Raw genomic sequence first — 27,960 nt, forward strand, 5'->3', positions numbered from 1 at the left:
CACAGTCGAAGTCCGAATTCAAGAAGCCAAAGATACCAGGGTGTCTTGGGTATATAAAGAGAAACTTTCCATCAGAGAGAGATTTTGCATAATGCCAAACGGAAACAGCGATTGGTTAGAAGAGCGGCGCGACAACATGACTTGTACCTCAAGCGGCAAATTGTGGTGAGCACTTAGTGTTTTGCTGTGAGCCCTTGGCGGTTCTTAATGATGTGCGGTTAGACAGTCCAAATTGAGGTTTCGGGGGGTCCCTGGGATACTTAGAAACTATTTACTATTGGGGTGTGCTTTGCATTGTATTGTAGTGTGATTCTTGCATTGATGTGTACTGTGCATTCTCTTATGTGAGACTATTTGTAACCACCGTACAAGCGTCAGAATAAAAGGAATGTAAACGTGAACCCTCATGTTTGGGCCTTGGTTTATGGTGTGCGTGAGAGAAATATACAAGCCTGAATCCTACCACTAGATAGATTCGGTCCTTGATCTGAGTGTAGTAGAGTACTTCCCCAGTACAGGGGTTGGTTCTTAGAGTAGTGGTTCCCAGTAGCTAGGTCAAGACCAAACTATATGCCACAAATGGTCCCTACACCGTTTATTGAACCCCATTCCTTTGTTCTTATCCGACTTGTACGGTGGTTTTTAGGTAGTGTATTGTTGTAGTTCTCCCGTCGGGGGCTTGTTGAGTCCTCCGCCGCCGGTTACCCTAGGTTGCCAGGGCCCGACCCGCCCGACCGTCCCGCCCCCCTGATCGTTCCATCTTTTGGTGGCCATCGCTAGCCCAATTTCAGTCTCTTCTCTGTCGGGAGCCCGTAGCGTTGTCCTTTATTATTTTATCTCTCGTGTCGGTTATCGCCCGTACGATTTATCCGCAGGTAAACTCTAGTTTTCTCAGTTTTTCTAAATTACGACTCATCGATTCCAACCATGACTAAAGAGCCTGTGTAAGTCCGGCTTGTCCTCTTCCTCCCAAATTCGCATTTTCGTCCTTGTTTGTTTCAAAAGTATCTTGCCGCTTTCCGCAAATGATTTCTAACGTAGTTAAGGACCTCATAACGATGTCGCTCCTAATTCGAACGGTGATTTCGTATTTTATCATTGTTCACCGAGTGGCCAATGTCACCCTGTCGCCACCTGAGTTCGGCCCCTCCTGCCGGCCAACTCCAATCGATGGGGCCCCGCCCTGCTACCCGGGTCTTGGGAAGAATCATCTCCGGGTCATCGGATCTTACTCCTGGTTCCTTGTCCTTCTTGATTCCCCCTTTTATAAACGTCTACTCGTTAACGTTAGACAATTTAGTTCTGTGAGAATTTAAGTTTTTCTTCGATTTTGACCAAGTCGTTAACCACCTTCTCAAGTCGACACTTAACTTGTGTTCTGTTAGAAGTTTTGTTCTTTATTTCTACTCAATCTCGTATTTTCCCCGTTCCATTTCTTAAATCTTGTCTTGTCGTGTTCTTAGACTTATTCTTGCCACAGTAACGAATATAAAACGTCCAGTTTGATCCGTAGTAACGGCCTCCTACAGTCCTAACCTTTGTTTTACTTTCCGACGTGGTCGTTGTGTTTTTGTGTGTGTCCTAGTTCTGTCAGGTTTGGCCGTGATTTCACATTCCACCTTCCGTGTGTTTTTCTCCCTATTTCTGGTTTTAACCCTTAAAGTTGAGCTCCCGTCCCAGGTGCATATTTTGCTGTTCTTGTGTGGTGGGGAGGGTTTCGTGTGTGTTGACAGTGTGCCTTTTTCGGTTAACTGTAGTCTTGGGTACGGTCGGTAGGCTATCTGTGATCTGACAGTGAGTGATTTTTCTTTCCGTGTATTTGAGACTTTTGACCCACCTAGTGGCTCTGTAGCGATACACCTAGTTGGATTTTCAAAAGAGTATAAATTTATCCCTTCGAATTCCTTTTGGTTAGTTGAACTGCAGTTTCTCTACCGTTACGTTGGTCGTGTGTCCAGTTATCTTAGCCGGTCAGATTCCTCCTGTCCAATTTAACTGTTAATTTGTTAGTCGTGAGTTAAAATTGTGATTCCTGTGTGTGTTTTGTTTATCAAGCGTTTTGACCAGCGGAAGGTTTTCCTGTTATACTTTTTTCGGTACGAAGTCACTTTTTGCAGGATGACTTTGGTTCTGTGGTTTTAGTTTATTTTATTGTATTGTTGTTTGATCGAATTGATACTGGCCTGTTGCACTGCCTCGTTTGCCAATGTAGTTTGAATTTTGAAAATTGTTTTGCTGTGCTATCGTGCTAACTCATGTATGACAAATTGGCGCGTTAATGTCAGACACCTGCTCGGACTTTTCCGAGGGGTTCTCACAGTCTTTGGTAGTCCCTAGGCGGCGTCACTGACTATACCGGTAATTGAGTCGTCATCCTTGTCATTAAGTACCACAAAAATGCCCTGTTTCGCACGTTTTCAAAATATCACCATCTGGAAAAGAATCAATCTACCATTGTCGTCTCATCCTCCCACCCTTCTGATCTATGACCCCGCCCATCCGGGCATTGACATTGATCTGTAATTTTATCTTTCCAACCTTGAGATTTAGACGCAGAACGTTCTGGAAGGTTCTAAGGAATCCCATGTCCCCTGTGGGGCTGGCTTTTCCGAATCAGACGTTAGCAACCCCCTCCTGTTTTTTAAACTTCCTCGTTAGTTGCCCGTGTAAATTGTCAATCTGCAATCATTTCTCGTCATGTTTGAGTCCAGTTGGTTGTTTCGTCGGTTCCTTATTATTTTGTACGGTGTTTTTGTTCCGTTATGTTACTCCAGTCCTAGAGGCTAAAATGTCAGCAAATTCGTGCAGTGCGAGTCCCTTTTTATTGTGTGCTTTCGTCAAAATAGTTTCTTTGAGTCTTTTTGAATTTTTGTAAGTTCTTTGTATCCTAATTGGGTGGTGAGAGCGCCCAGCATATATTCAAGACAGTTTCTCTTTTCAGTAGTCAGGAATTTACCGGGTGTTGTTCTAACTTTCTCCTACGTGCATGTCTGACCTTTCCCAGGCCTAGATGAGAAGCGTAGAAAATCTGCAGATGGCCGCCTTCCGGCCAGGTTGTCCCTGAACGATTGCGTAAGCCACATGTTTGTGCAAGGCCCCTCCTACCTGTCTTGTACATTTTCCATCCGAAGGCCATCCGGCGTCTCTATGGCAACGGCACGCAAACTCCACGTGCCCTGCACCAAGCAAGACCCTGCCCCGTCTGCCCGTCAGGGTTGCCTGGCAACGGCCTGGCCACTCCTGGTGGTAGTTCCCTGAAATTTTCTATTTGGTCCAACAAAATACCAAAACCGCACAAGGACGTCAAAAGGAGCTCTATGATAAGAAAATTCACGGTAAACCTTATGAAATCGGAGATCAAGTGCTCCGCTTAAAACACTCTATTAAGAAGGGATTAGTTAGAAAGCTGGGCAAAAAGTATTCCGGGCCTTACACGGTAGTAGCCAGAATCGGTGATTCTGCCTATAGGCTCAGGAATAACAGAGGGCGTCGAGAAGAGGTGACGGCCCATTTCGAGGACTTAAAACTCCTTATCCCCCAGGTCGGAGATCCAGATTTTCTCCCCCCCAGACGCAGACGTCAACGTCGGACCCGACCCAGGGAACAGCCCGTCCCGACCGGGGACGCCCGTAACCCGGGACAAAGTCCCTCTGTTTCTCGTCCTCTTACTATACAGGCACAGAACCAGGCCACTACAACGGCATCAACTCCCGCCGACCCCGCCAGAGATGGACCGACACCCCAACCACCCGACGGGACGCCGATCACCACGTCTCCGCCGAGCCCCGGGGCAACATCATCATGCCCGGGGACGTCAGCGATGTCATCGTATCCTGACCAGTCGGCGGAGTCATCCCCTGTGGTTCCTGGCCCGTCAGCGACGTCATCGTATCCTGACCAGTCGCCATCCCCTGGGGCTCCTGTCCCGTCACCGACGTCATCGTATCCTGACTTACTAGCTGCCTCGGACCCAGCCATGACGACGGATCGCCGGACGCGTCCTTCGCGGTCCATCAACCTTCCAGCATATCTCTCTGACTTCGTGTTTCCCTCGGACGCGTTTGACAGCAGTGCTAGTGATGATTCTGACTCTGACTGAGCTGTCGGACTTGTGTAGGCTCAGTTCCAGTGACAGTAGGTGTGTAACTACGGACTTATGTATGTTGCATCGACTTCATCTCCAAACTGTGCTGTCGACATATAGAGATAGACACACCGGACGTTTGTGAGTGTCTAACTTTTCGCGTTGATGGACCAGAGTGTTCCAGAGCTCCCCACGGTAATGGTACTGGCATCGGACTTACGCTATGCCTCTGTACCAGACCACCAACCCCGGAAGTGACCACGTCGGACTCTTGAACGTGTCACACTTTCGGCAACTTGTTACGCAATCGCGTCCGTGTCGACCTCAGCGTCTTGGCGGCGGTCCTGTTCCTTCCTGAGCCGGTCGACCGTGCATCCTGTTCATCCCTAAGTGGTTTCAACAACCTTCATTTGGACATTATGAACTCTTAAGACAGAGACACTGCTCTATTGTAGCTGTTGTGTTTTATTGTTGTATGCGTATTGGTTATGTTTATATGCATGTATTGTTGTTGTGACTGTGGCCGCTACCCCGTGCAATGCTTATTTCTCTTCAGGTGAACACCGGCTGGGCATCTCCTCTGTCGCCGTGTTGTGCTGGCCTCCGGTTCTGGGTTGGCTTGGTGGTCATCAATCGTGACTTACGGTGTAGTCCGTACCCTACCCCTCCCTTGCATCGTGCCATACTTGTGTAATTGATTTGATGTGTTGTTGTTTCTAGTTTAGATTTTGGATGTATGATGAAATGTTAGAGTAGAAGCCTTGGGCGTCACAAACCCACGCCCCTTTAAATATGGGTTCTTTGTCGAGGCTGGGCAAAGCAAATACATTGCAGGTCTGGGGGGCCTGTGGCGTCGCCGCTTCCACGCCGGGTTAAAATATGGAAGGAGGGTCTAATTCTGCTCACCTTGTGGTTTACTAGAGCCCCTCCGCCCCAAACGGGGGTCGCCGGGTTAGCACTGGGCCTACCCGATGCGTTACCAACGTCACTCACTTTCTAATGGCCGTCCTACTCCAGCACACGTTCGATTCGGACAGTACAGTCGGCGATTCTTGTCATCACGTCACGTCTTCCGGACACTCAGCTCCGAGTCTGCACCACGCCCACCAACAGGTGTGTCTTCCCGTCCGGCTACCCACACCGTCGCCAGTGTTACTACGCCAGTGTACCGCATCACATTGTCACCCTCCGTCAATCCAGACGTGAGGAAGCCACATGAACTGCGACTGCGACGCCGACCGCACCACGTCACTCCACCACGCCATACGTCACCAGGCTGTGTCAGCGACGACAGGTGCGTATACCAACCTCCGCTACGTCGTCATCACACCTGTACCGCCAACGGCCTCTCCAACGCCGTGTGCCGTCACTTTGTCATCACGTACATCATGCTGTCGCCACGTCTCGTCGATGCTGGGAGCGTCACCATCTTCGCTCCGCCACGCCGTCATCGGCTTGTGCCAGTCTTCAGTCTCCCGTCGATCCTGACGTTCCTACAGAGACTCTGTCATCTGCGTGTGTGAGACTGTGCTTTATCATCCGTACCTGACAGCGACAATGCCACGGCCCACCTGACGTCATCTATCTGCGTGTGCGCCATCGTGACTTCTAACTCGCCGCTTACAGTCAACATATCCAACGGACGTCCACCACCTGCCTGTTGTGTGTGTTTCCTGCCTATGGTGAACGCCAAACCCTCGTGGACTACAGGCACGTGTCAGGTCTTGACCCCCCGTGCGCACGGGTCCTGTCTTGACCTCCCTTGTGCTAACGAACGATCTGAGTAGACGGTTACGGTTTGTGAGTGACAGAGGTTTCTGCAGTTCGATGATTCTTGGTTCCTCCTCTCCCATAAAGGCCTTCCCCTGTTTCGAGTGCGCGAAGCCGGTTTACCTGGGCGGTCCCAACAAGGTTATTAGGTTGTTAAACTAAGAGCATTTTTAGTTCCCGGGTGACAGGCAGAGGGGTGTTCCCCCCGCTCTGTATAAGTCACTTTTTAGGTGGTTAGTGGTTCAGCGGTTCCCTGTGAAGTCGCGCTTCAAGGGTCAAGTTGAACACTGCCTTGTTTAAGTTTTTATGGGTCTGAGTGGCTCGACCCCTTTCTTTTCTATTATTATGTTTATTATCAAATTGTTGTCAATTGTCAAACTTTCCTATGTTGTAAATATGTAGATACCTTTTCTGTTTGGTCAGTCCGGCCTCCTTTTCGCATCTTTGTGGCGTTTCAAAGAAGAGGTAGGATGTAAGGTCAGAGTTCTCACACAGAGTCAGTGATAGATTGCTGAGTTCGCCCTCCTCCGTGCTTGCTCTTCCCTGGTGACTTTCTGGTGTCCCAGTCCCGTGTGCCTGAGTCTCAGGTCGGTTTAAACCATTGCCGACTTCCCATTGCACACCCTGTGGTCCTGGTCACAACACTCAATGCATTTTTGTATGTTCTATGTACCATTTGTCATGCACTTTGTCTCTTTTTATGTTCTGATGTGCCATTGGTCTCTATTTTCCTTTTCGGCTATGAAGAAAAGTGGTTAACGACACTCCAAATTCTTTCTTAATCTCTCCAAACCGCTGTATTCCGAACAACTATTCACATCGTTTTCGATCTCCTTTTGGATACCCTGAAATGCGCTTAAAAAGCCAAAACAAACTACTTTTTCTCCTTTTAACGACCGACATTATGGTTTCGGTAACGTTTTTTTTCCAAAATGTTTGTGGTTTCCAACATCTGCCACCCACATTGTAAATATGTAGGTCAAGGTCATTTGCCTCCTGGCTTTAACCTTGGTCTCCGCTAGGGAGGTGTTTCTGTAGTCCGTTCCAACGTAGGTAACTAGTTCCCTGTGGACTTTTTGTTCACTGTTTAGTTAATAAGCTCCTATTTTCTGTTCCAACGTAGTAAACTAGGCACCTGTGAACTTTCTGTTCCCTGTTTAATTAATAAGCTCCCATTTGTTCTAGTTAAGTTTTTTTTCTTAACCTCATTAACTTGACAGTTGTACAACCAGTGGGGACCGCTCACTGCGTTTATTTTTCAACTATCCGCCAATGTTCTGTATTCTACTGACGTTCGCAGATTATGTACTTGTGTTGCTACCTGTACTGATTTCTGTAATTAGCTACTGGTCACATGACATACATTGGGGTCCGCCCACTTTACGTACTGTTCACTCTGTTTTCCTACCCCGTTGCTTTGTACAACATATCCTTATATCTTTATACTAATTGTACTTATTGTTATATTATCTACTGCATTCCTTATATTGCTGGTGTTACCTTTTATGATGCAGGGACGCATCATCGCCGTAGGGGGGGATGGTGTAGTGAGGATAACTAGAGCCCTATACTCTTAATGCTGAATCACCCCTTATTAGAGCCCTTCCCCGTCATTGACTATTGTATCTTCCCTGTGACTGCCGCACACTGTTAGGGTGGTAGCGCGTCTCTGTGACGTCAACCTGTCAACAAGCCACGTGGGCGCCGCTCTTCTAACCAATCGCTGTTTCCGTTTGGCATTATGTAAAATCTCTCTCTGATGGAAAGTTTCTCTTGATATACCCAAGAAACCCGGGTATCTTTGGCTTTTGGTATTCGGACTTCGACTGTGAACAACCGATCTCGACCTCCTTGAGGGGCGGCCGGTCGGCGGTCGGGTTTCTCGGGCTTCCGACGGGTCTTTGAGCGGCGCGACGACATGACTTGTACCTCGAGCGGCAAATTGTGGTGAGCACTTAGTGTTTTGCTGTGAGCCCTTGGCGGTTCTTAATGATGTGCGGTTAGACAGTCCAAATTGAGGTTTCGGGGGGTCCCTGGGATACTTAGAAACTATTTACTATTGAGGTGTGCTTTGCATTGTATTGCGATGTGATTCTTGCATTGATGTGTACTGTGCATTCTCTTATGTGAGACTATTTGTAACCACCGTACAAGCGTCAGAATAAAAGGAATGTAAACGTGAACCCTCATGTTTGGGCCTTGGTTTATGGTGTGCGTGAGAGAAATATACAAGCCTGAATCCTACCACTAGATAGATTTGGTCCTTGATCTGAGTGTAGTAGAGTACTTCCCCAGTACAGGGGTTGGTTCTTAGAGTAGTGGTTCCCAGTAGCTAGGTCAAGACCAATCTATATGCCACACAATCATAAAATAATATCTATAAAACACGGAAGTTCTTTTGTACCTTACGGAGAAAACGTTAGTGAAAGGTTTCCCCTTCATGGGTTGGTGTGTCGATATGGAAGCCAGACTGCCCCAGTCGTTGTTGTGAACCACGTAGCGAGCCGTGGCGGCGTAGTCGCCGTGAGGAGGCGGTGTGGACCCCGCTACCAACCCGCTCAACATCGCCGTTAGGACCACGGTGAACATGATGCCGTTTTGATGCTCGCCTGACAACAAATAAAATCTAACGGAACTGTTAGCGCAGATGCTGAAAACAAGAAATAGTGATTGCGCAGGCAGTACATGGCATTGACCCGGAAGCTGTTTTGAGTAACTTCCGGTGAACCGAAGGATGAGAATGACCTATATTTTCATGCCCAACAACAGTTCCCAAACAAATCAACAGGAGGCATTGCAGCAACCATCTCTAATGCCATACCATACTAGTAATAGAATTCCTTGAAAAATCGTAAAGTGAAATAGGACGACACGATATAAACTTCTCTGTAATAAATTTTGGCATGTAGAGCGATTGTCCTTTCTTAAAAGCCTTATTGTTACTAGTATACTCAAAGTGTGAATATATGTTAATGCATGTTTTGATGTATGTTTTGTAGGTTAATGTATTTTTTTTATTGAATTACTTTTTAACAGCGAGACAACAGAAAGTGCTCGAATAAAGCGTTTCTTATTGGTCCAAAATTAGATGGATCCAAGCTTGGATCGAATCGTATCACTTGTCTTTGTTTTTTGTTTTTTTACAAACAGGCATATAATATAACAGTTTGTCAGAAGATGCCTAATAGCAATACCACTTTGGTCAATTCTTCCATTGTACAGGTACACTATGCAAGATTTTGGCCCAGAAATTAAAAAATATTGTCCATAAATGAATATTTACGCGAATGATCTTTGCAACAACTTTTTACCGGATTGCACTCTGATTGGTTGACACATTTTGATCACGAGTTATATTCTGATTGACGAAAGTAGTGTAACAGGTTATACCACTTGTCTGATAAATCTATATATAAGGCCACATTTATATACCGTCTATATACCGTCTACACACTTCTTTCGTACGACAAGGCAAGTGGAGGTAAGTCCTGTTCCTACTATATAAAGATTATAGATTCAGACCCAAACTCTTATCCGTATTGAATCTAATGATTATATTATATGTAAATGTCGTACATGCTTGACTGGTCACTTTTGACATATTCGTCCCACATGCAAACACTAGTTTATGGAGCGTTATTGATATGGTTGTCGCCCTATATATATAGACGCTAGAAATCCCTCCAATGATTTCCATCCCATACTATGCATTCTTGTATTAAGCTAGTAGATTAGCCTTATAGAACTGTATTTATGTATCAGTAGCTATAGACGCCATGCTTTGTACAATTGTTGCGCAATAAAGTTACAATGTGATGTTGGTATGGATCCAGAGTATATGACATATTTGATGACAACAACGAGTGGCGTTATGCTGTATATTAGACACACTTATGTAACTATGAATCATCTTTTTTTTCAAAGTAAGTTCTGAAAAACTCCAAATTCTTCTGTATTGTTATCCTTTGTTATATGGATTTAACAACGTTGGATTATGCGACCTTATGTGGTGTTCTGACATATACAGCTTTCTAATGCTTTGGTAGACATTTCGTCCCATCTCTACTGTACATCAGTACAGATAGAAATATTATTTTCTAGGTTTTAGCCTTTTTTGGTGATACATTGTAGATGAGTCATGCAATTGCCCATGCAAACTTTACAAGTTGTCTTAACGTTTGTCTAACATGCCAAGTAATCCATTGCCTTATGATTGTCTTACGTGGTGTTTATCAGTAGACAATACCAATTAATTTTGCACCCCTTTTCATCCATTCTAAGATAGTCTATTACGATAAACATTTCTTCCATCTTGAGGTAGTCTTACATAAAAAACATTTACTCGCCAAATGCGTCCAAAATACGCTCTTACTTTTCTACAATCCTGACCATAAGAAAACGATTCTACTGCTAAAATAAAGGAGTCCACGCATTATAGAAGAAGTGAGCAAATGAGTATTTCGCTGCCTCTAAGAAAGAAGTCAAACCAAACAAAATGATGTATATTTAGAGTGTAGTAAATCAAACGAACTAGCTAGTTCTTTTTCTTGAGAAAGACATATTAAAGTCGAAACCGGTAGAATACCGTCGTCTCTGAGCTGTCATTTTCCCAAGCTACGAATGAGAACTAGCTATAGTTCTTAATATAGTTATCCCCTTTGCTAGAAGGTTATGTTTTTCGTAGCGTTTGTGTGTGTGTGTGAGTGGTAGATAGATCTTGGGACTGAGAGTAATTGTTGTATGTTTGGGCCCGCTTGTATTTATCATTTTATTGTTATTCGTGCTATACAAGTAGCATATGGCATGTATTTGCAATAAACTAATTACTGACATTGTTATAACATTCGTGTTGTAGAGTTTTGCACAGTTTCTTCGCATCCCGAAAGTACCAGACTACGTCATCATGGTGAAGGTTAACGGTAACGACGCCCTGACCAATGGGAACCACGAGAAGATTTTCAAAGAAGACGGAATCAGTGCCTACGCTCGCCCGGATCTTCATCAAGTAGGTTTTTACATGTACACACAATAGTTATACCATACAGGTTATACATGTATGAAGCCTTGGGGGTAAAGTTTGGGGCAACGCCTATATTGCACAATCTAGGCTAGGACAGTTAGTGCCTGATGCATATGATTGATACTTTTGATGTGGGGTTGTCCCCGCAGTGACGCAAGCTTGACGCTAGTGCGGTGAGATACATGTACCACCTTTAACTGTGTGGCCCAAGGCTAATGCAGAGATTGAGATGCGCCACCCTATGTACCATTAACGGATTTTAAATATAAGTATCAATGTGATTACAACACACCATTCCTGTGTTTTCCAGGGTCTGTTGGACGATAAGGTTCGCACCGACTTCTACAAGAACACCATCCTCAAGAACAAGGACCTGTTTGAGGGAAAAGTTGTCTTGGACATCTCGTGTGGTCTGGGTATGATGTCATTATTTGCCGCTGAGGCTGGGGCGAGGAAAGTCATTGGGGTAAGTGTGTACCTTTGTTGTTGCAAAGTCAACGCTATAAGCCTTTTCACACTAGTTACCACGCACGCGCGGGTGAAAGGAACTCTGGGTAATATGTCAAAGTTGAAGGCCCTCAGACGTCAACAGTCTGACGTCTCTACCATTGTTTCGATTTGTGTAACAATGTCCGGAACGTAATGGCGACTGCAAAATGGCGGAATGTTGATTTTCTGGGGCCTTCCACTTTGAAATATTACCAAGAGTTACTGTCACCCGCGCGTGCGTGGTACTAGTAACTAGTGTGGAAAGGTTCATTCAGAATGCACCAACACTACATCGAATAAAGGAAGATTGAGATTGAAATTTTGCTAATAATTTTGCTGTCATTTTACAAAACTATTGTTGTTAATGTTATATAAGAATCAAAAGTTTAAGCAATCAGAATTTTTCACTTCATATTGTAATGTTTACTAGTTTTCTTTCCTTCTAACTTTCGAGACAACTATATGCACCTAAGATACCACACATGTTCCATATATTGTATACAAAGGAATATTATTCCACAAAGATGGTACACGGTTAAATCTATAACGATATGTCAAACCGAACATTTAAGTCGGAAGATGAATTAGAAACGGTCGCCAACATATACTCCCAAGTGTTTATCTGCATTGGTGTCTCCAAGTAATTGAATGGCTATGTCTAAACTTGCATTCATATGTCTTAAACAGGTTGAGCCAAGCGCGGTGGCGGACCAAGCAGTGGACATCGTGAAAGATAACGGACTCGAGAACGGTAGGTGATTCCCTTCTATAGCAGAGCTTTTATAAAGATAGTAACGTAGTGTATATGTTAGGTAAAATTTTAATATCAGGAAGGCCAGAGAGAAGTCCATACGTGGTTCATCTGTATTTTGAATGATTGGAAACATTGATGCAAATACGTAAGACATGTCAGCTTGCACAAGAAATATAGGCCTTCCTACGGGGGTGCGGGGATCGTAGAATTCGGCAAAAAATCGAGAAACTGTCCATGGGAGACAGTAGTCCACGCTCAGGTTCATGTTTCTCCTCCTGCGCTGCCGATCAACTTCTCTGGTAGCAATACTCCCCTGGCAAATTTTTCTTCCTATGATAGCCAGCGTAGTCAGTCTGATACAAACAATGAGAAACATTGAATCTCCATCGGGTCGCAATGGATTGCTACTTGCTAACGCTAGGTGGCGTTGTGGTACTGAGAATGCAGTCACAAACGTGACTGAGATTGTACTCCCCCTGGTTATATTAAAAGAACATAATGAAGCTACTTATGTTATACTTGAGTTTGATACTGAAAAATACTCTTTATCTAGTGATTACCATAGTGAAGGGAAAACTGGATGACTTAGAACTGGAGGAGAAAGTGGATATCATCATCAGTGAAATCATGGGCGTAGGTCTGATCCACGAAACCGGCATACGTTCGCTTCTCGATGCAAGAAACAGGTTTCTGGTGAGTTTATTTCTTCGTTCGTTTCCTGGCTAGTTGAATGGTAGTTACCATACTTGTAGGAAACCAGTTATGGCAGCTATTTGGTGACCATGTGTAATACCAGGGACTTTCGGAATAAGTTGTAGTACTATAGGCTAAGAGCAAAGCTATGACTATGTAATACCAGGCACTTTCGGAATAAGTTATAAGTGTAGTAAATAGACCATGAACATTGCGTTTGCAACCAATTATACAATGATTTGAAACTACCAACATACTATGTACAATGCAATTTATGTCAAAAGGTTATCTGGGTACGTCGATGAAGGTTAGACATCAAAGTAAACAATACTTGATCTCTCAAGCTGTATAAGATTCAAAGGATTCAACATAGAGATTAAGATGTCTTTGGGAGTTTCTCTAGACTGTACTGGAAAAAAGAAAGCGGTATGCGTTACAGTTTACTAATGATTTTTAACGTTTTCCTTTTTTGTATTGTAGAAACCAGGTGGTCTCCTTCTTCCCGACAAGAACAACCTCTATATCTGCGGTGTGGAGGCTAAAAAGTTACATGACAGACACATCGGATGTACGTTACTCTTCATCAAACTTCAACTTTCTTCAATATCTGATAGTTTAGTGCTATTATTCGTCTTAAGGTGCACTCTCACGTGCACTGCACGCAACAAATTTCAAAGATAAAGAACGAATTTTCTTACTTTTTGTATATTTTGACGTCTTCTTAGTTAAACTTTTACATATTACGCAATATCTATATTATAAAAGGATAAAGAGAAAGTAACAAAACAGTGACGCAGTAAACAAACAATCTGATTGACGTCTATGGATTTAAACAGTGTTTCTTAAGACTGTTTCTGTTTTGCCTATAATGTCTAAGGATTTAAACAGCGTTTCGACTACTAGTAACTTACGACTGTGTCTATAACGATGAAATCATTGCAATGTATTGCAGATTGGAATGACGTCTACGGGTTTGATTTCTCGGAGATGGGGACGCACGCCAAGTCCTACGCCTGGCACGTGCCTCTAAAGGAGAGACAGATCGTCACCGAACCCGCGCTTCTTAAGGTGAGTTACAGTCTGTGTTCCCGGATATTGTCATATTGCATTCCCGGAAATGTCATGATTTGCTTCTGTGAAAGAAGATTCGAGTTCTCCCGCAACTATTTAGAGCTGTCAGCCAATCAGGGAAATGCCTATTTGGTTTATTTGGAGTAAAGCCGATCAGGAACCTTCTTTGATACATATCTTCCACATCAATAGTAGCTCATATAGAAATCATTTGCGAGAATGATGAGATTCGGCCAAGGCACGTGTGTAATACGCGCAAAATGATTTCAAAGTGGAGACACGGATTAGTAATATTTTTACTGCATTCTTTCTCAGGAATATGACTGGTCGACCTGTGCTGCTGGTGACCTCTTCTTCTCCACGCCCTTCACTCTCATGTGCAAGAAGAACGACAAGATCCACTCCCTTGCCATCTACTTCGACATTCAGTTCAACAACTCCGACAGGCTGTCCACGGGTACTTTCAACTTTGTAATAACATCTGTATCATACCAACATTGGAGATCATCTCATCATTACGGTTTAGATTCATTCCAACAAAGTGTGGACAGAATCAAGGACCTCCTTGACAGAATTGAACAACACTCTAGTCTTCCTCAGGGTCCGATTGCCCAGAACACGTGCACGTGACTTCAAACTGCCTTTGACCAATCGCTGACGTCACACGCATGGTCACGTGTTCTGAGCAATCGGGGAAGGGAACCCACAGCCATCTTTTGGGCTGGTCGGTTTTGTGTTATTGAAAGTGTGTTCTTGATTGTTGTAGCTACTAAATGTAAACAATACGAATACTGATAGTTTTACCAAATAATAACTCATATTTTTTTTAAACTTTGATCAGGTCCAGAGGCTGCATCCACTCACTGGGGACAGCTTGCCTTTCACCTGGAAGAAGTACTGGACGTTAAAGAAGGGGACACGATTCAAGGGACCTTCTCAGTGAAGCCACACGGGGTAAGGACATGTCACACTTTCATTTGATGGTTTTCGTTGCCTTGAAAAGAGCATTCTTCTGTGTTAAGCCTCGCATACAACAAGCTCTATTAAACCAGAAGGAGGTTTCCATTTTTGTGGGCGTGGCCTCAAACCAGCTGTCAGCGATCAGAGGATGGGTTATACCTAACGAAAACATTTAATGATTCTGTGATTGACTGGCAGGTCGTTGGAGGCCACGCCCACAAAAGCGGAAACCTCAGCCCAGTGCAGTAGTCACTCCAACACGGTATATACACCTTTCTCACGCGGCGGCCATGATACATCTAAAACGAGCTCAATGCGGCAAACAAAAGATTAGCAGTTCAACCATAATAGCCTGCCATTAAGAAAGCGACCATAGCCTGCCATTAAGAAAGCGACCAATAAGTGAATGGCTGCAAATCCATCAAAAATATGCATTGTTATGTTTTTATTTTGCATCTCAGGGACTATGGGATCAGTCTACTAAATTGCTACATCTTTAGGTGCATAACACTACTTGTAATATTTATTATTCTATCTTATATCATGAAAATTTGTGTGGTTTGGGGGAAAACTAAATGGGACCTGATTTTAGAAATAAGTTTTGTCTGTTTGCCTCATTGACCTCGTCTTCGAGCTATCATGGCCGCCGCGTGAGAAAGGTGTACTGGGTACTGGGGCGAGGTCGAGACTCTAGTCTAGGCATCATATGCACAGGAGAATGGAAAATACATGAGCCGCACACACGTTTATAGATGAATAAAATTTAGTTACGAAGACAAATTACAGTTCATTTTCACAGCATCACAGCATCTTCCAGTAAAGACATCCAGGAATTAGATAGCTTTTTGCATACTTTGAGTATCTAGAAAATCTAACAACCGCAGTGCAAATACAAATGACAACAGTATCTTTTTTCTAAAATTGACGTGAAAACGCATGTCTTTTATCAGTTCTCTCATTGTGGTGTGATGATAGTCGATGTATTGGGATGCTTTTGGGTTGATGCAAACTTGATTGATTTATACATCATAAGTTGGCGGATATCTCTTCTCAACGAATATCTATTCTTCATGTCTAAAACAGGAGTGGGACTTGGAGTTCCAGCTGAAGATTGACTACAAGGAGACGTCCCTGACCAAGGCGTACTATCACTACTGCCCGGTGTCTCCCAACGGTTCACATGTCATGTACACCACTGACGAGTAGCTCCAACCGCCAATCAAACGGTTCACATCTCATGTACACCACTGACGAGTAGCTCCGACCGCCAATCAAACGGTTCACATCTCATGTACACCACTGACGAGTAGCTCCAACCGCCAATCAAACGGTTCACATCTCATGTACACTACTGACGAGTAGCTCCAACCGCCAATCAAACGGCAGATTCTTCGATAAAATAATATGTAATGATATGTGATTCGCAAGGTGGCTGCATTCATTCATCGGTATATGCAATAAATCGATTATAGCTGAACACCAATCAGGTTTCTCTATTTTTTAACATAAGAGTTTGCAATTGGTGGCACTGTACCGTAGCTTTACAAGATTTAAGTATCTACATGTAATGAATTATAACATACTTGTCAGGAAGGCTACACTGTATTAAGCATACCGTTTACATGTATGCAAAGTATCCAGATTTCCAACAAACAATGCCAACGAGTATAATATCTATTTCTCCATCAAAGTTCACGTCGACATCCATTTATGACCCTATGACAACATAACCTGGAAAACAAAACAAAATAAAACAGTAATTATTTTTGACATAATTTAAATCAGCATGTCTCTTTAATTCATTTTCTATTTCTACTATCAGTTCACAGTGTGATGTTATTCCCTTCATAGACACATAAGAGCTGAACATTACAATACTGGCACTGTAACGCTGTAGCTAAATTTAGAATAAGTAATCAATAAACTCATCAAGAGATGTACCTTTAATTCTTGTCCAGTTGGTCTTGCTTCGGGTGTTCTTCTCCGTTTTCTACGACAGTATTTGGAGAAACGGTAGACTCCAAATGTAAGCAGTAGACATGCCAAACCTCCGACTGCTAGCGCGACTATGCTCTGTGTCGTCAATCGTACAGGTCCTGGGTTTAAACAAAGAAAAGAAGAAAAGAATAGCTGTAACTACACAAGCACAACGTTGAAGTGCAAAATGTCTAAAGGGCTTGTGAGATAGTGAGAAGATACTGAAAATAGCCACAAGCACTTGAAAAACATCAAAATTTAATTGATACATGAAAACGGAAAAATACGATGTTAACAATCAATTTAGCACAAATTACCAGATTGTATTTCATTTTCCTCCTTGTCTTTATATCTTTCCCTGGATTCTTTGAAGAGATAGCAAACAAACAAACTAGGTGTCAGTTTGCAAGTTGATATTAGATGACACAAGAAATAAATACCTGTTTCGGTAATGTGTGTCGTATTGTCCTGTATCATCATGAGTGTAGAGGTGAGGAAACTAGTAGTAGGCGGGGGAGGGGTCACTGCAAAACAAAGAAGAAACAAGAACATTGAAGATCTATCATTATCATATAGCCAGGCGCCGCGTACCAATCAGAAGGCCCCGTTCCATGTTGGTTATGACGCCCTAACACATAGATTCCGGCCAGCCCGATGTGTATCGCTCCTTCTGATTGGTCAGAATTTGCTTCGCTCACTCGGTGTTTTTTTAGTGGTTATAGCAATGGCCCAGGCGCTATGACATCATATACACCTCGGGGCGGGTCATTAACCCTTAATTCTATACTTACTAGATTTATTTCAACATCAGAAATGGTCTGCAAATGCGCTCGTAGTGAAACATCCTACCTTCGACAGCATCACCCCAAAACACAGCCACGTTTTCGGGTCTACATTGACTGTTGTCGACGCATCCACCCTGTTCTCCGAAGGCAGTCCCTTCAAACACGTCCACGAAATTTTGCTGTACGGATTTTGTGGCATTTTCTTCTTGTGTCAAGAGATCGTCAGCAAAATATTGCTGTCTTAGCCCTTTGTGGTGCGTTATGTAACTCCGCAGTTCTGAGAAGATAAATATGAAAGTACTGTGTGGGTGTAGCCATCAGTCATACTCACTATTGGAGTCAAAAAATGCTTCCAATTCTTCAAGTATCCTTTTACACCACTTCCACCTTACATGCTGCCACTATGCAATATAGCTGCGGATGTAATAACTTTTAAAGACAGACAAGCAAAGAAATACATCCCCCCTACCCGTTTTCATGGGGCCCGTAGTAAAACTATCACAATAGCAAGGAGGTTAACCTCCTTGATAATATAATAATGTTTTATTGCAAATTCATGCCCATGGGGATAATTGCAACTGAACAAAAATTGAATACATAAAATGATTGAATGTGGTTTAAATACAGGTAAATAATTAAAATTCGAACTGATATTAAGTGGTTGAATGTACATACGGTACAGAATAGGGTACCAAACCTACGTTACTATTGCGAGGTTTGACTTATTTGAAAACAGTTGAAAAGGAAGTGTCCCATGTATTCTATAATAGATTGATTAGATTATCGAAGTAGGAAAAGTATCTTTTGTGGTTTTTTTAACAATGGAAAGCTTGGTGTGATTTCGGACACTCTTTCGAACAGTCTGTTTCTTTCGGCATCGAATCTGGGATATTCACAAATAAAATGTTTTTCATTTTCCACTGATAATAGCAAGCGATTTACCTAAACAGTCCCGCCATCTTACTGAAGTTTTGGTAGAAGTCGTCGTCCACAAGCCCGAGGCACACAGATGTACAGTTGGGCAGGTGGGATTGGACCTTGAATTTTTTGTTACCGAAAACATGCAAACTGGCCGAACAACCACCTCTCACAGGCTAGCGCACCGTTTTGGGGAGGGTTCCACATTGGGCATTTAGACGCTGCAGATTTTGAATTTAAACAAAAAGATAGAATACAATGTGGACTTGAAAGCGTTGCGAAGGTAATAATCAATCAATAGACACGGGGGATGCTATAAATTTTCTGCAACTTTTGTACTACTGCTCATTGGCTCACGTGGTCTGAGTACAGCAACGTCCTAGAAGCGATGTATCAAACAATTGTTCTATTCTTTCGAAAATCTATTCAAGGTCAGTTTTCTTACATGCATTGTGTTGGAAAAACACGGTTCAATACCGTTACAGTAGATTACAAATCTAACTTCCTTAACTTTGTTTTTTCAAAAATGTGAAAGTACGCATACGTACTTATTTACGCTTATTTCGGTCTAAAACTTTTCCTTATGCGATACGTACGCCTTACGGTCACGGTAAAGAGGCATTCCGTAGTATTTCCGTTGAGGTCCTCAGCCCAACATCGGACCCAGACCGTCCCCCAGAAGAACCGGTCGCCCGGGTCGCGGTCACACCGGCCGGTGACACCTCCTGACGTCACGTTAAACACAGGTAACGGCCAGGTCACCACAACACTCTCCTTACTGGTCTCCACTTGGATGTCGTTGCACGGTTTCGTCATGTTTACCGCACCCGCTATAGGAAAAATACTCCATGTTATTGCTTAAGTCATGATCTTACAAAAGAGTGTCTTAAAGTCGGTCGGTATTGCACACCTTACAAGACCAAGCGTTCTTCCTTTGTTTACACTTTCACAGTATACTTGCTCGTTCTGACAAGGATTTTGTGACCTCTTTCTTTACGCACACTAGTTTCAGTCTTTATGCCAGACAAGTATCAAGCACCGCAGTTTCACTTTCACATACGAAACTGTGCAATGAAGATGGCCTTGCAAAAAGAGCCTCTTTTAAGTTGGTCGGTGTTCGGTATTGCACACCTTACAAGATCAAGCGTTCTTCCTTTGTTTACACTTACAGTACGCTTGCTTGTTCTTAAAGTCTGGATGATTTTTGTGACGTTTTTCTAGTTTCAGTCTTAACTTAAGCTAGGCAAGCATCAACACAGTCCCACCTTCACATACGAAACTGCACAAGGAAGTAAAAAATATACTACAAGTAGTTTGAGTTTACAAGTAGTATTACGAAGTAGATGCATTAGAAGTGAGTACGTACCTGTTAAGACTATGTGGCCAAGAAAAACACTCACTACCACACTGCGCATTGTCTTTAAAGACAACGATTTGAATCTTCTGAAAGTCTTAAGTGTAGACGTTGAAACACAATACTCCTATCCCTGCTATCTGCTATATACCACATGTACTAGAGGTATCTATAGCCTAAGAAACCGGAAGTTCCTCTTTCTATGTATATAGTTTGGGTCATGGTAATTCCCAGGACTGGTCCATTTGTTTGTGGGGGTGTTGAAGCGTTCTTGTAATACACGTGGTCAAAACATTTTACACGAAATGGAGAAGAAATGTGGTATGTTTTTTAGAACATGGCTATTACCCTTCAGCCAATCAGAGCCTTTCTAGTACTGTTTATATCCCTATAGTGCAGAAAAGTGTGGTACTATGAACTCATTTGCATAAAATAGAACCACACATTTTTCATACCACACTTTTTCTGCACCACTGGTCAGCTCACAAATGTGCAAGCTAATTGCCCAGGAGATTAGGGCAGATAATATATATACCTACTGATAATGTAATATGGATGGAATGCATTTTCTTATCTTTTATATGGTTACTAGTAATTCAATTTCTTTCCCATTGACAAAGCAAAGTGGGCTTGAACAAAACAAAAGCTGTTCTTGACAACACCCTTTTAATAAAACTTACCCAGGGTTAGCCCTATCTAACAAGAGATATACAGAATAGTGATGAAAACAACAGACTGGGTGCAAAGCAAAAATAAGGTTGGGACAGAAATTTCATCATCACCCAATGTATGTTTTTCTAAACATTTCAAATTGCACTGGGCATGATGTGTTGAGTTGTCATTGTAAACTGACCATTTCCAAACCTTTTACAAAGACCTTGTACATCTGTGTCCATTGTGTTTTAGCCCAAGGGCACTTCTCTGATCGCTTCTATTAATAAAGGATCGATTGGTATTAGAATATTTCCCTAATATATAAGTGAGAAGTTGGATTTACTTCAAGTCGATCCGTTACGGTATGCTACTAAAAATATTTGATACAATAAACAACAAAACATCTTCAAACCATCACCAAGTATATTTCCAACATTGAAAATCATGTCAAAAATAAGAAAACATAAGTAGAGTACAGAATATATTAAGCAACAAGTTAGTATGCATAAAATTCAGTTTTAGTTATTCTGCAAGTGATTTACATAATATGCCTTGAGACAAAAGCAACATGAAATGGCATTTTCCTTGTGAATTACATAAAAAGACATACATTTTATTACATTATACTAATAACCTACCTTTCTTATAGACTAAATTCGGGGCTTGGCTTGCACCAAAAGGTAGATTCAATTATGAAGTTAATGGTGTTGGAGATTAAAAGGTAAAAAAGAGCTAAAGCTGAATTTTGTAAGACAATTGACTTTGCTGTTGTATCTGTATCTGTGTCATCAACGATGCATGTTCTTATGGTGTTCTACGTCACTTCAACTTCAATAACTGTGAAACTTTACAGTAAATACCAATGGTATGTAGCCTGGGTACCTTCTGGGTAGTACTTCTCTCCTATGTTTGCATCTGCTACCCGTCTGGAGACCTGCACATTCAAACCTTTTGGTGGTTACGTCAGTAATGCGCGAATCAAGGAATATCAAATGGATTCTAGAGCACTCGTTCAATGACAACAGGCCCCCCTGCAAGTGGACGGAGGGTGTCGCATGTTGGAACGCTAGTTTAAACAAACACTTGAAGCCATTTTGTAATTCGCTCATATGTAGGGACCAATCAGCAACCTCATCCAAAATTTGGATGATTCCAGATGCTAAGGTGGTCAAAGATCCCAGACAGAACAGCAGAGAAGCAACAGTATATATAGTGTACAGTCAAACCTGTATTAGCGGCCACCTTTGCATAGCAGCCACCTGGCCATAGTGGCCACTTTTTGTCGGTCCCTTGGATTCGTAATGATTAAGAAATAGGCTTAGCGGCCACCTGTCCAACGCGGCCACGGCCACACGATTTCCGGTCCCGTCGATACAGAAACACTGCCTATTGCAACCGTACGGCGGCCATATGTCAGCCTGCGCCGAGTTTGAAATCGTAGTTTGCAAGGATTTGGAATTCCCAACAGGGTCATTTTGACGGCAGTAGAAGGTGTGCATGCCGTGAGCGTTAAAATGCAAGTCTTTGTCAGTAAATTTACCAATCGAGAGTTTTCGAGACAATGTTACTTGGTGAGAAAGATTAGTGGGAACTGAAACCATGTGTAACTTGCTCGTGGTCAATTGATCAACACATTCTCTATAGTGGCCACCTGTCTATAGTGGCCATCACTTCTCCAGTCCCTTGATTGGCCGCTATAGACAGGTTTGACTGTATAATGAATGTCAGAGCAAGAAGTGACTGTACATAGTAGTGAACTACTTTCCAGATGGTACCCAGGCTAAATGGTGTGATTATTCAACTAATGAAATCATAGACAGTCAATACATGTACATGTAGTTGGCAACAAGTACCTTGTGGTGAAGAGAAACTGTGACCCTTAAAGCATTCACAGAAAGTGCAATAATCATAGTATTAACACTTACAAACAAGAGTGCACAAGTAAATGCTGTCACAAAAACTGTCTCTTATCAACAAACTAAAAACCATCTTAACTTCACAGAAAACATTGTCTTTCCCTTCATACACAATTGGCTGAAAAACTTAACATAACATCACCATCATAAAAACTCAAAATACCTCACATAGATTTTAGAACTATCCAATACATGGAGGATAACAACAGTTAATACATGTATGACATTGTCTAACCATAGGAACTTCCTAAACATGATTTACATGAGTGGCATTTGCATACAATCATCATGAGTGACTATGACATGTTCAACCGTTTTTTTTCCATTTAGATGTACTTGTATTGATGTGTTCTGCCAGTTCATTCTAATGATGCTGAAGAAGAGTGATGGATGTCACTTGAAACTTCCAGAAGTAAATCTTCTAATTCTATATTCATTCAATATTATTTTATTTGTAGAGATGGAATTACCTTAAAATATTGTTTACCTGGATGTCTAACATTCATAAACATGTCAGCATGAATTGTATTCCTATTAATAATGCTTTGTCTGAAATATACCTTAAAGTAATATAATGACTGATTAATGTCATTAAGGTATATTCAACCTTTGGCTGAGTGTTGTAGAGAAGAATATCCGTTCACTTATTGTCACTCAAATTTGACTTGATTGTTGTTTGGAAACTACCAATAACCAATGGTTAACAGGTTATACATCAAATTTGATTTACGTTGTACATGATTGTAATGGGATACTTGAGTCGATATATATTAAAATATAATTGTTTCCTTCATCACAAAAATCTGAGCAATCTCAGATTGTAGTGTAGAAGTAGAGTTTTTTTAATTAGATTGCATGCAACAATCTTAAACACAGAGTTACCTTACTAATCTACATTCCACAAGAACTGTAGTGTCAAAATTGGTACTCAATTCTTTTTACAAAGCATAATACCTGTGCTATCATTTGGATTTTACACGCACACAGTACTTTAGTTAGTCTTTTCTGGGGCCGAAAAAAGGAATCTTGCCACTGCATGATTTCAACTACTTTAGGTATCTAGAATTCACAAAACTTCAAAAGATTGGTGTTTTGATGAAAAAATGTGCCATATCTATACACTGTAGAATAAACTGACTAGAAAATGAAGGCACAATCATATCTTCATTTGCAAAGTTATCATGACTGCTATTAGGTATAAGCTCCAAAGATCTGTGTCATTAAATATGTGAGTTTCTTTGTCATTCTGCCAATACAAAACATTACTAAATGTGGTACTGTGTTTTGGACTGTGTGCTAACTGATCATAGCTAATTTGGATTTGAAAATGCTCTCTCAATTTAGGCCATAGTGCTTTCAAGTGATCCTACAAAACAATAAAGACTACCATTTTTAATTATGTCCCTGTCCATGATTCAACGGTAATTGTAACTAGTACTACCATAGGCTTTAATGTTTGTTTGGTTTTGTTCCTAAATCATTACAAAATGATGTATCTTTCTAGTTCTACCAAAAACAATGTCCCAAATTTTGTAATCTTGCATTTTTCTCAAAAAGTATTTATATATAACTTACTTATTTATAAAAAAATGCGTTTATATCTAGTATTTTTTCACAGAACTTTTAGTACCTGTGCCTCTAACTAGCTGGGTTGTTGGGGCAGGGATATGGGTTCTATTAAAACATTAATTTTGTACTTAATATGTACATTTTTTACAAATCATAATGTAAGATATTATAGCTTACATTTTGAATTCTAACTGAAAATCAATGAAGTCTGACTATTTCTGGAGCTGTCAAATTCTATAGTTAGGTGCAGATATGTATTTTGCCTACCCATTAGATGGTGAGCCTTTCTACAGTATACAGTATACATTTGTACATGTCTATGATTGTATCCCAATTTCCTTAAAAAAATGCTACTATCATTTTATAACCTGATAATGTTGTTTCAACAGTATCACAGCTAGCCTAGAGGAGTTTGTATGCATAAGCATCCATTTGATACATTGTATAAAACTCACTTCAGTCCTTAGCCAAAGATTATCAAAAGTATGCTAATTATCAAGCCTTTTTTCTGCCTACTACATGTTAGATTAGAATTCTGAGGCAAACTTTGGTACAAAAATGAGAATTTTAGGCTTGACTCTGCTCACTCAAGGGGTCAAACATGTCCAGGGAGAACTGTCCACTGCTGATGGTCAAGCCAGCCCCAAACCCTTCCTGTAAGGAAAAACAAGATCAATGTCTTTTTCATGTTCGTATGAAAGTTCATACGTGATGGTTAACTGCATTGGAAGAAATTTAGGAAAAACAACAATATTACTGTTAGAGCCACATAATGTCTTTTCATGTTTGTATGAAAGTTCATATGTGATGGTTAACTGTATCAGAAGAAATTTAGGAAAACAATGTCAATGTTACCCGGTAGTGCCGCATAATGTCTTTCTCATGTTCTTAACTATGAAAATTCATCTGTGATGGTAAGCTACATTGTACATTGTAGGAAGTTAACACGCTATATCCATAAATAAAGCAAAGCGCTTACAACCAGTTTCCTGGCCTCCTCAAATTGATTTGACCCAAAGCCAACCTCACTTTGTTCTGAACAGAAGTGTAAAATCAGAAATGGGTAAAATACGAAAAGATGAAATTCTTTTGACAAGGTCAGAATTCTTGACAATTAACAGGATTATTTCCTTGCTTGGGGTGTAGTGAAAGAGGCCATCTACATTAGAACCCATTGACCATGATCCCACAACAGAGACGGGGGCCGATACCAACTACCTTTGACCTGCTGCTGACATTACACTTCTAAGGTCAAGTGACGTAGGCTTGGGGTTAAATCAAATTGAGAGAAATCAGAGGATTGGTTGAAAGCTTATTGGGTAGTGCTTTACTTTGTGTACAGAAATAGCATGTAAATTTCTTACCAAATTTATACCTCATTGTATGGCTCTGTATTCAACGAAAGTGCCTTTGGGAAGTTAAATATATTGAAATATACAATATCAAAAACAACACAAAGCAGAAGGGGGGAACGTTAACATGGTTTGTAATACAAGGAAAAGCAGGTAGCATTTAACATTAATTCGACATTGTACACATTGTTCAGGCCATACCTTCTGTTCACTTTGCTCCTACAAGAAACACACAAAACAGAAGGAAAAGAAAAGAACACTGAAAAGCAGTTAAGTACTAGCAGTATGCGCATGGCCCCCAACATAACTTTAAATATAGTATTACTGTAATTCCTGATTTTTTCAATGTACTGTTATGTTCACGGTTTTCACGGAGACGACTGTAACATGAACTTATCATTACTGATAAAAAATAATTCACAGACCTTTTGTATGTGCACTTGCTGCGACAGTGAACATTTAGTTCCGAGAACAAGTTAAATTTTCTCAGACTGTGAAAGTTTGGTACCGAGAAGACAGAGTGAATTACAGTACCTAAAAACTTGAATGCAAAACTATGAGAAAATCAATTCAAAAAATTGATATTTTTCTGTATAGAGAACTTTGGTGTAATGCTGGGGGTCATGACTTTACGGAAAATATGGAATTTAAAACATAGAATATGACTACAGAACAAAGACAAAGGGAGAATGCACTCAAATGGATGAGAAAAGGGATGAGACCAAAGTAGGGAAAACCAATAAAGGATGCCAAAGAGACAAATGTCCAAGTATAAAACTACATGGGAAAAGACACATATTATTGTATACATACCTGTAGATCTGCCAACTGTGAGTCAATATTCCCCATGGCCTTGTCATAATCCTGCGAGCCTCCAGATGAAATGATGGCATCAAAAGGTTCCTGGCCAAAAACGTCTCGACCTGAAAGTTATAATCATCAACATCATTAAAATCTGCTACACAATCTGTTACAATACTATTTTCAAAGCAAATTGGCGTAAAAGATTGATTACTGGTATGTTATAAACTGAATAAGGTACCTACATAAAAAAATCATTAAAATCCATTTTTTCCTTCTTGAGTTGTATCTTCAGAAATTTTTGACAAAAGTGGCCCTGCTTTTCCTAAACTAGCCACTAGGGGGCTCAAACTTATTGAGCTCATTCTTCCTGAGCACAAGAGCTATCTAACACCCAAAAATCGTGACCATAGCATGTTCAGAACACAAGATAACAAACCAGAAGTTGCGCTGCAGTATCTAGGGAAGGTGCTAGGTGGCCCAAAATGTAATCATTTCCAGCTTTCATCACACCCTACCAACACACCAAGTATGAAGTCATCTTGTTGACACACAGACACACAAACACAGGGTAAAACATAACTCCCATGAATATTTCATGGAGGTGATCATATGCTCAAGACTATTAAGTCTAAATAGGCATCCACCCTTGTGGCATTGACAAAAAAATGATTGAGAGTGAGAATTGACATTCTGCAAGTCTGAAACTACAAGACTTGAACTTACTTGCAGCAGACGTTGGTTTGGTAGGTGAAACAAAAGCTGCCCCGTTTACTGCCGTTGGTGACATTGCGTTGCCATTGGTTGGCGAGAAGGGCTCCATATCGAAGGAGTCTGTCTGCTTGAACTGGAGGGTCTGAGGGGGGTTTTGAGGAGGGGGGAGTGGGACCGGGGTTCTAGAAACCGGCTGGGGTGGGGGGAGTTGGACCATATTGTTCTGCAAGGAAAAATATGTTGATCAAGATCATGGAATAAAACTTCTATAATACCACTTTCTTGTATCATATTATCTTAGTTAAACATTCAACGAAAACACAGGACTGACCGGTGTATTCAGGTGATAACAAAACATTTAAAGTATTTTAGATAGATATAACAATGATGAAATTGCTTTAAGAGTCCAAAACGAAAACATAAAGGATGTTAATTAAAACTCACATGTACAGTGGTCGTTGCAGAAGTAGAGGTCTTCCTGAGTTGTGCCTCTAAACTGGATATTCTTTTCCTCAGTTGTTCATTTTCTGCTTCTTTTTCCTTTAACTGAAAAGTAATTAAAATTTAAAAAACAGTCAGTTAAACACTATAAGATTCTGAATTTTGGTCCATTTATGATCCAGTCATCAGTACACTGACATAATAGTATCAAAAGCCCTATACAAAACAACATACATACGAGGGGGGATACAAGCTGAGCCACCTTTGGGACGACATTCTTGCCGCTGCAGCGCCAACTACATCGGCTATAAGTAGCAGCAAGAAGTAGTTTCCAGTTATTCTACCATGATGATGGTGTCTGATAGACATCGAAACGTTGGAAGTAAGTACTCCCTGGTTGTGCATAAAGAACCTTACTATATAAACATACAGTCTAGTTATAGATTTTCTGACCTTTTTCTGCAGTGCCAGGAACTGTTTCCTGAGTTCCAAGTCTTTCCCACTGGTCTCAATAAACCTCTTGTAGGCCAGGTCAAAAGACTGTCCGATTGTCAGGGTGATCTCTTCAGCCCTAGATACAACAAAACAGCAATCTGGCTCAGACCATGCTTTGTCAGTCTGATCAATGACCAGTTTTA

The 27,960-nt window shown here is 41.5% G+C and overlaps 4 protein-coding genes across 5 annotated transcripts in view; 1 reads left to right on the forward strand and 3 right to left on the reverse strand.

The window, feature by feature from the left end:
• Window positions 1-8,548, reverse strand: part of LOC118403128 (protein CREG1-like) — a 13,787-nt gene extending 5,239 nt beyond the window's left edge. Inside the window, exon 1 of the mRNA XM_035801621.1 lies at window positions 8,259-8,548. Coding sequence (XP_035657514.1) covers window positions 8,259-8,443 — 185 coding nt within the window. The 5' untranslated portion in view covers window positions 8,444-8,548. The remainder of the gene's footprint in view (window positions 1-8,258) is intronic.
• Window positions 8,549-9,274: 726 nt separating this feature from the next.
• LOC118403126 (protein arginine N-methyltransferase 1-like) lies at window positions 9,275-16,774 on the forward strand. The gene is made up of 10 exons (XM_035801618.1): window positions 9,275-9,335; window positions 10,710-10,859; window positions 11,185-11,340; window positions 12,051-12,114; window positions 12,671-12,810; window positions 13,291-13,378; window positions 13,763-13,878; window positions 14,197-14,338; window positions 14,723-14,835; window positions 15,925-16,774. Exons 2-10 carry the CDS (start codon window positions 10,758-10,760, stop codon window positions 16,045-16,047), a joined length of 1,044 nt encoding a protein of 347 aa, XP_035657511.1. The 5' UTR covers window positions 9,275-9,335; window positions 10,710-10,757; the 3' UTR covers window positions 16,048-16,774.
• Window positions 16,437-20,036, reverse strand: LOC118403544. Its single transcript, XM_035802277.1, has 8 exons — window positions 19,888-20,036; window positions 19,118-19,351; window positions 18,673-18,742; window positions 18,546-18,640; window positions 17,668-17,880; window positions 17,259-17,342; window positions 16,783-16,937; window positions 16,437-16,572 (listed from the first exon to the last, which is right to left on the reverse strand). Exons 1-8 carry the CDS (start codon window positions 19,934-19,936, stop codon window positions 16,558-16,560), a joined length of 915 nt encoding a protein of 304 aa, XP_035658170.1. The 5' UTR covers window positions 19,937-20,036; the 3' UTR covers window positions 16,437-16,557.
• Window positions 20,037-20,934: 898 nt separating this feature from the next.
• The window catches only part of LOC118403936 (PTB domain-containing engulfment adapter protein 1-like), a 16,837-nt gene continuing 9,811 nt past the window's right edge, over window positions 20,935-27,960 (reverse strand). The window contains exons 7-12 of one of the 2 annotated variants that reach the window (XM_035802816.1): window positions 27,776-27,892; window positions 27,326-27,427; window positions 26,894-27,104; window positions 26,180-26,289; window positions 25,568-25,585; window positions 20,935-24,668 (exon numbers count right to left, since the gene is read on the reverse strand). In XM_035802816.1, the coding sequence (XP_035658709.1) occupies window positions 24,582-24,668; window positions 25,568-25,585; window positions 26,180-26,289; window positions 26,894-27,104; window positions 27,326-27,427; window positions 27,776-27,892 (645 nt within the window). In that variant the 3' untranslated portion in view covers window positions 20,935-24,581. The remainder of the gene's footprint in view (window positions 24,669-25,567; window positions 25,586-26,179; window positions 26,290-26,893; window positions 27,105-27,325; window positions 27,428-27,775; window positions 27,893-27,960) is intronic. The other variant, XM_035802817.1, reaches the window with a different exon arrangement.

The sequence above is a fragment of the Branchiostoma floridae genome, chromosome 16 (assembly GCF_000003815.2).
Source record: "Branchiostoma floridae strain S238N-H82 chromosome 16, Bfl_VNyyK, whole genome shotgun sequence".
Taxonomy (NCBI): Eukaryota; Metazoa; Chordata; class Leptocardii; order Amphioxiformes; family Branchiostomatidae; genus Branchiostoma; species Branchiostoma floridae.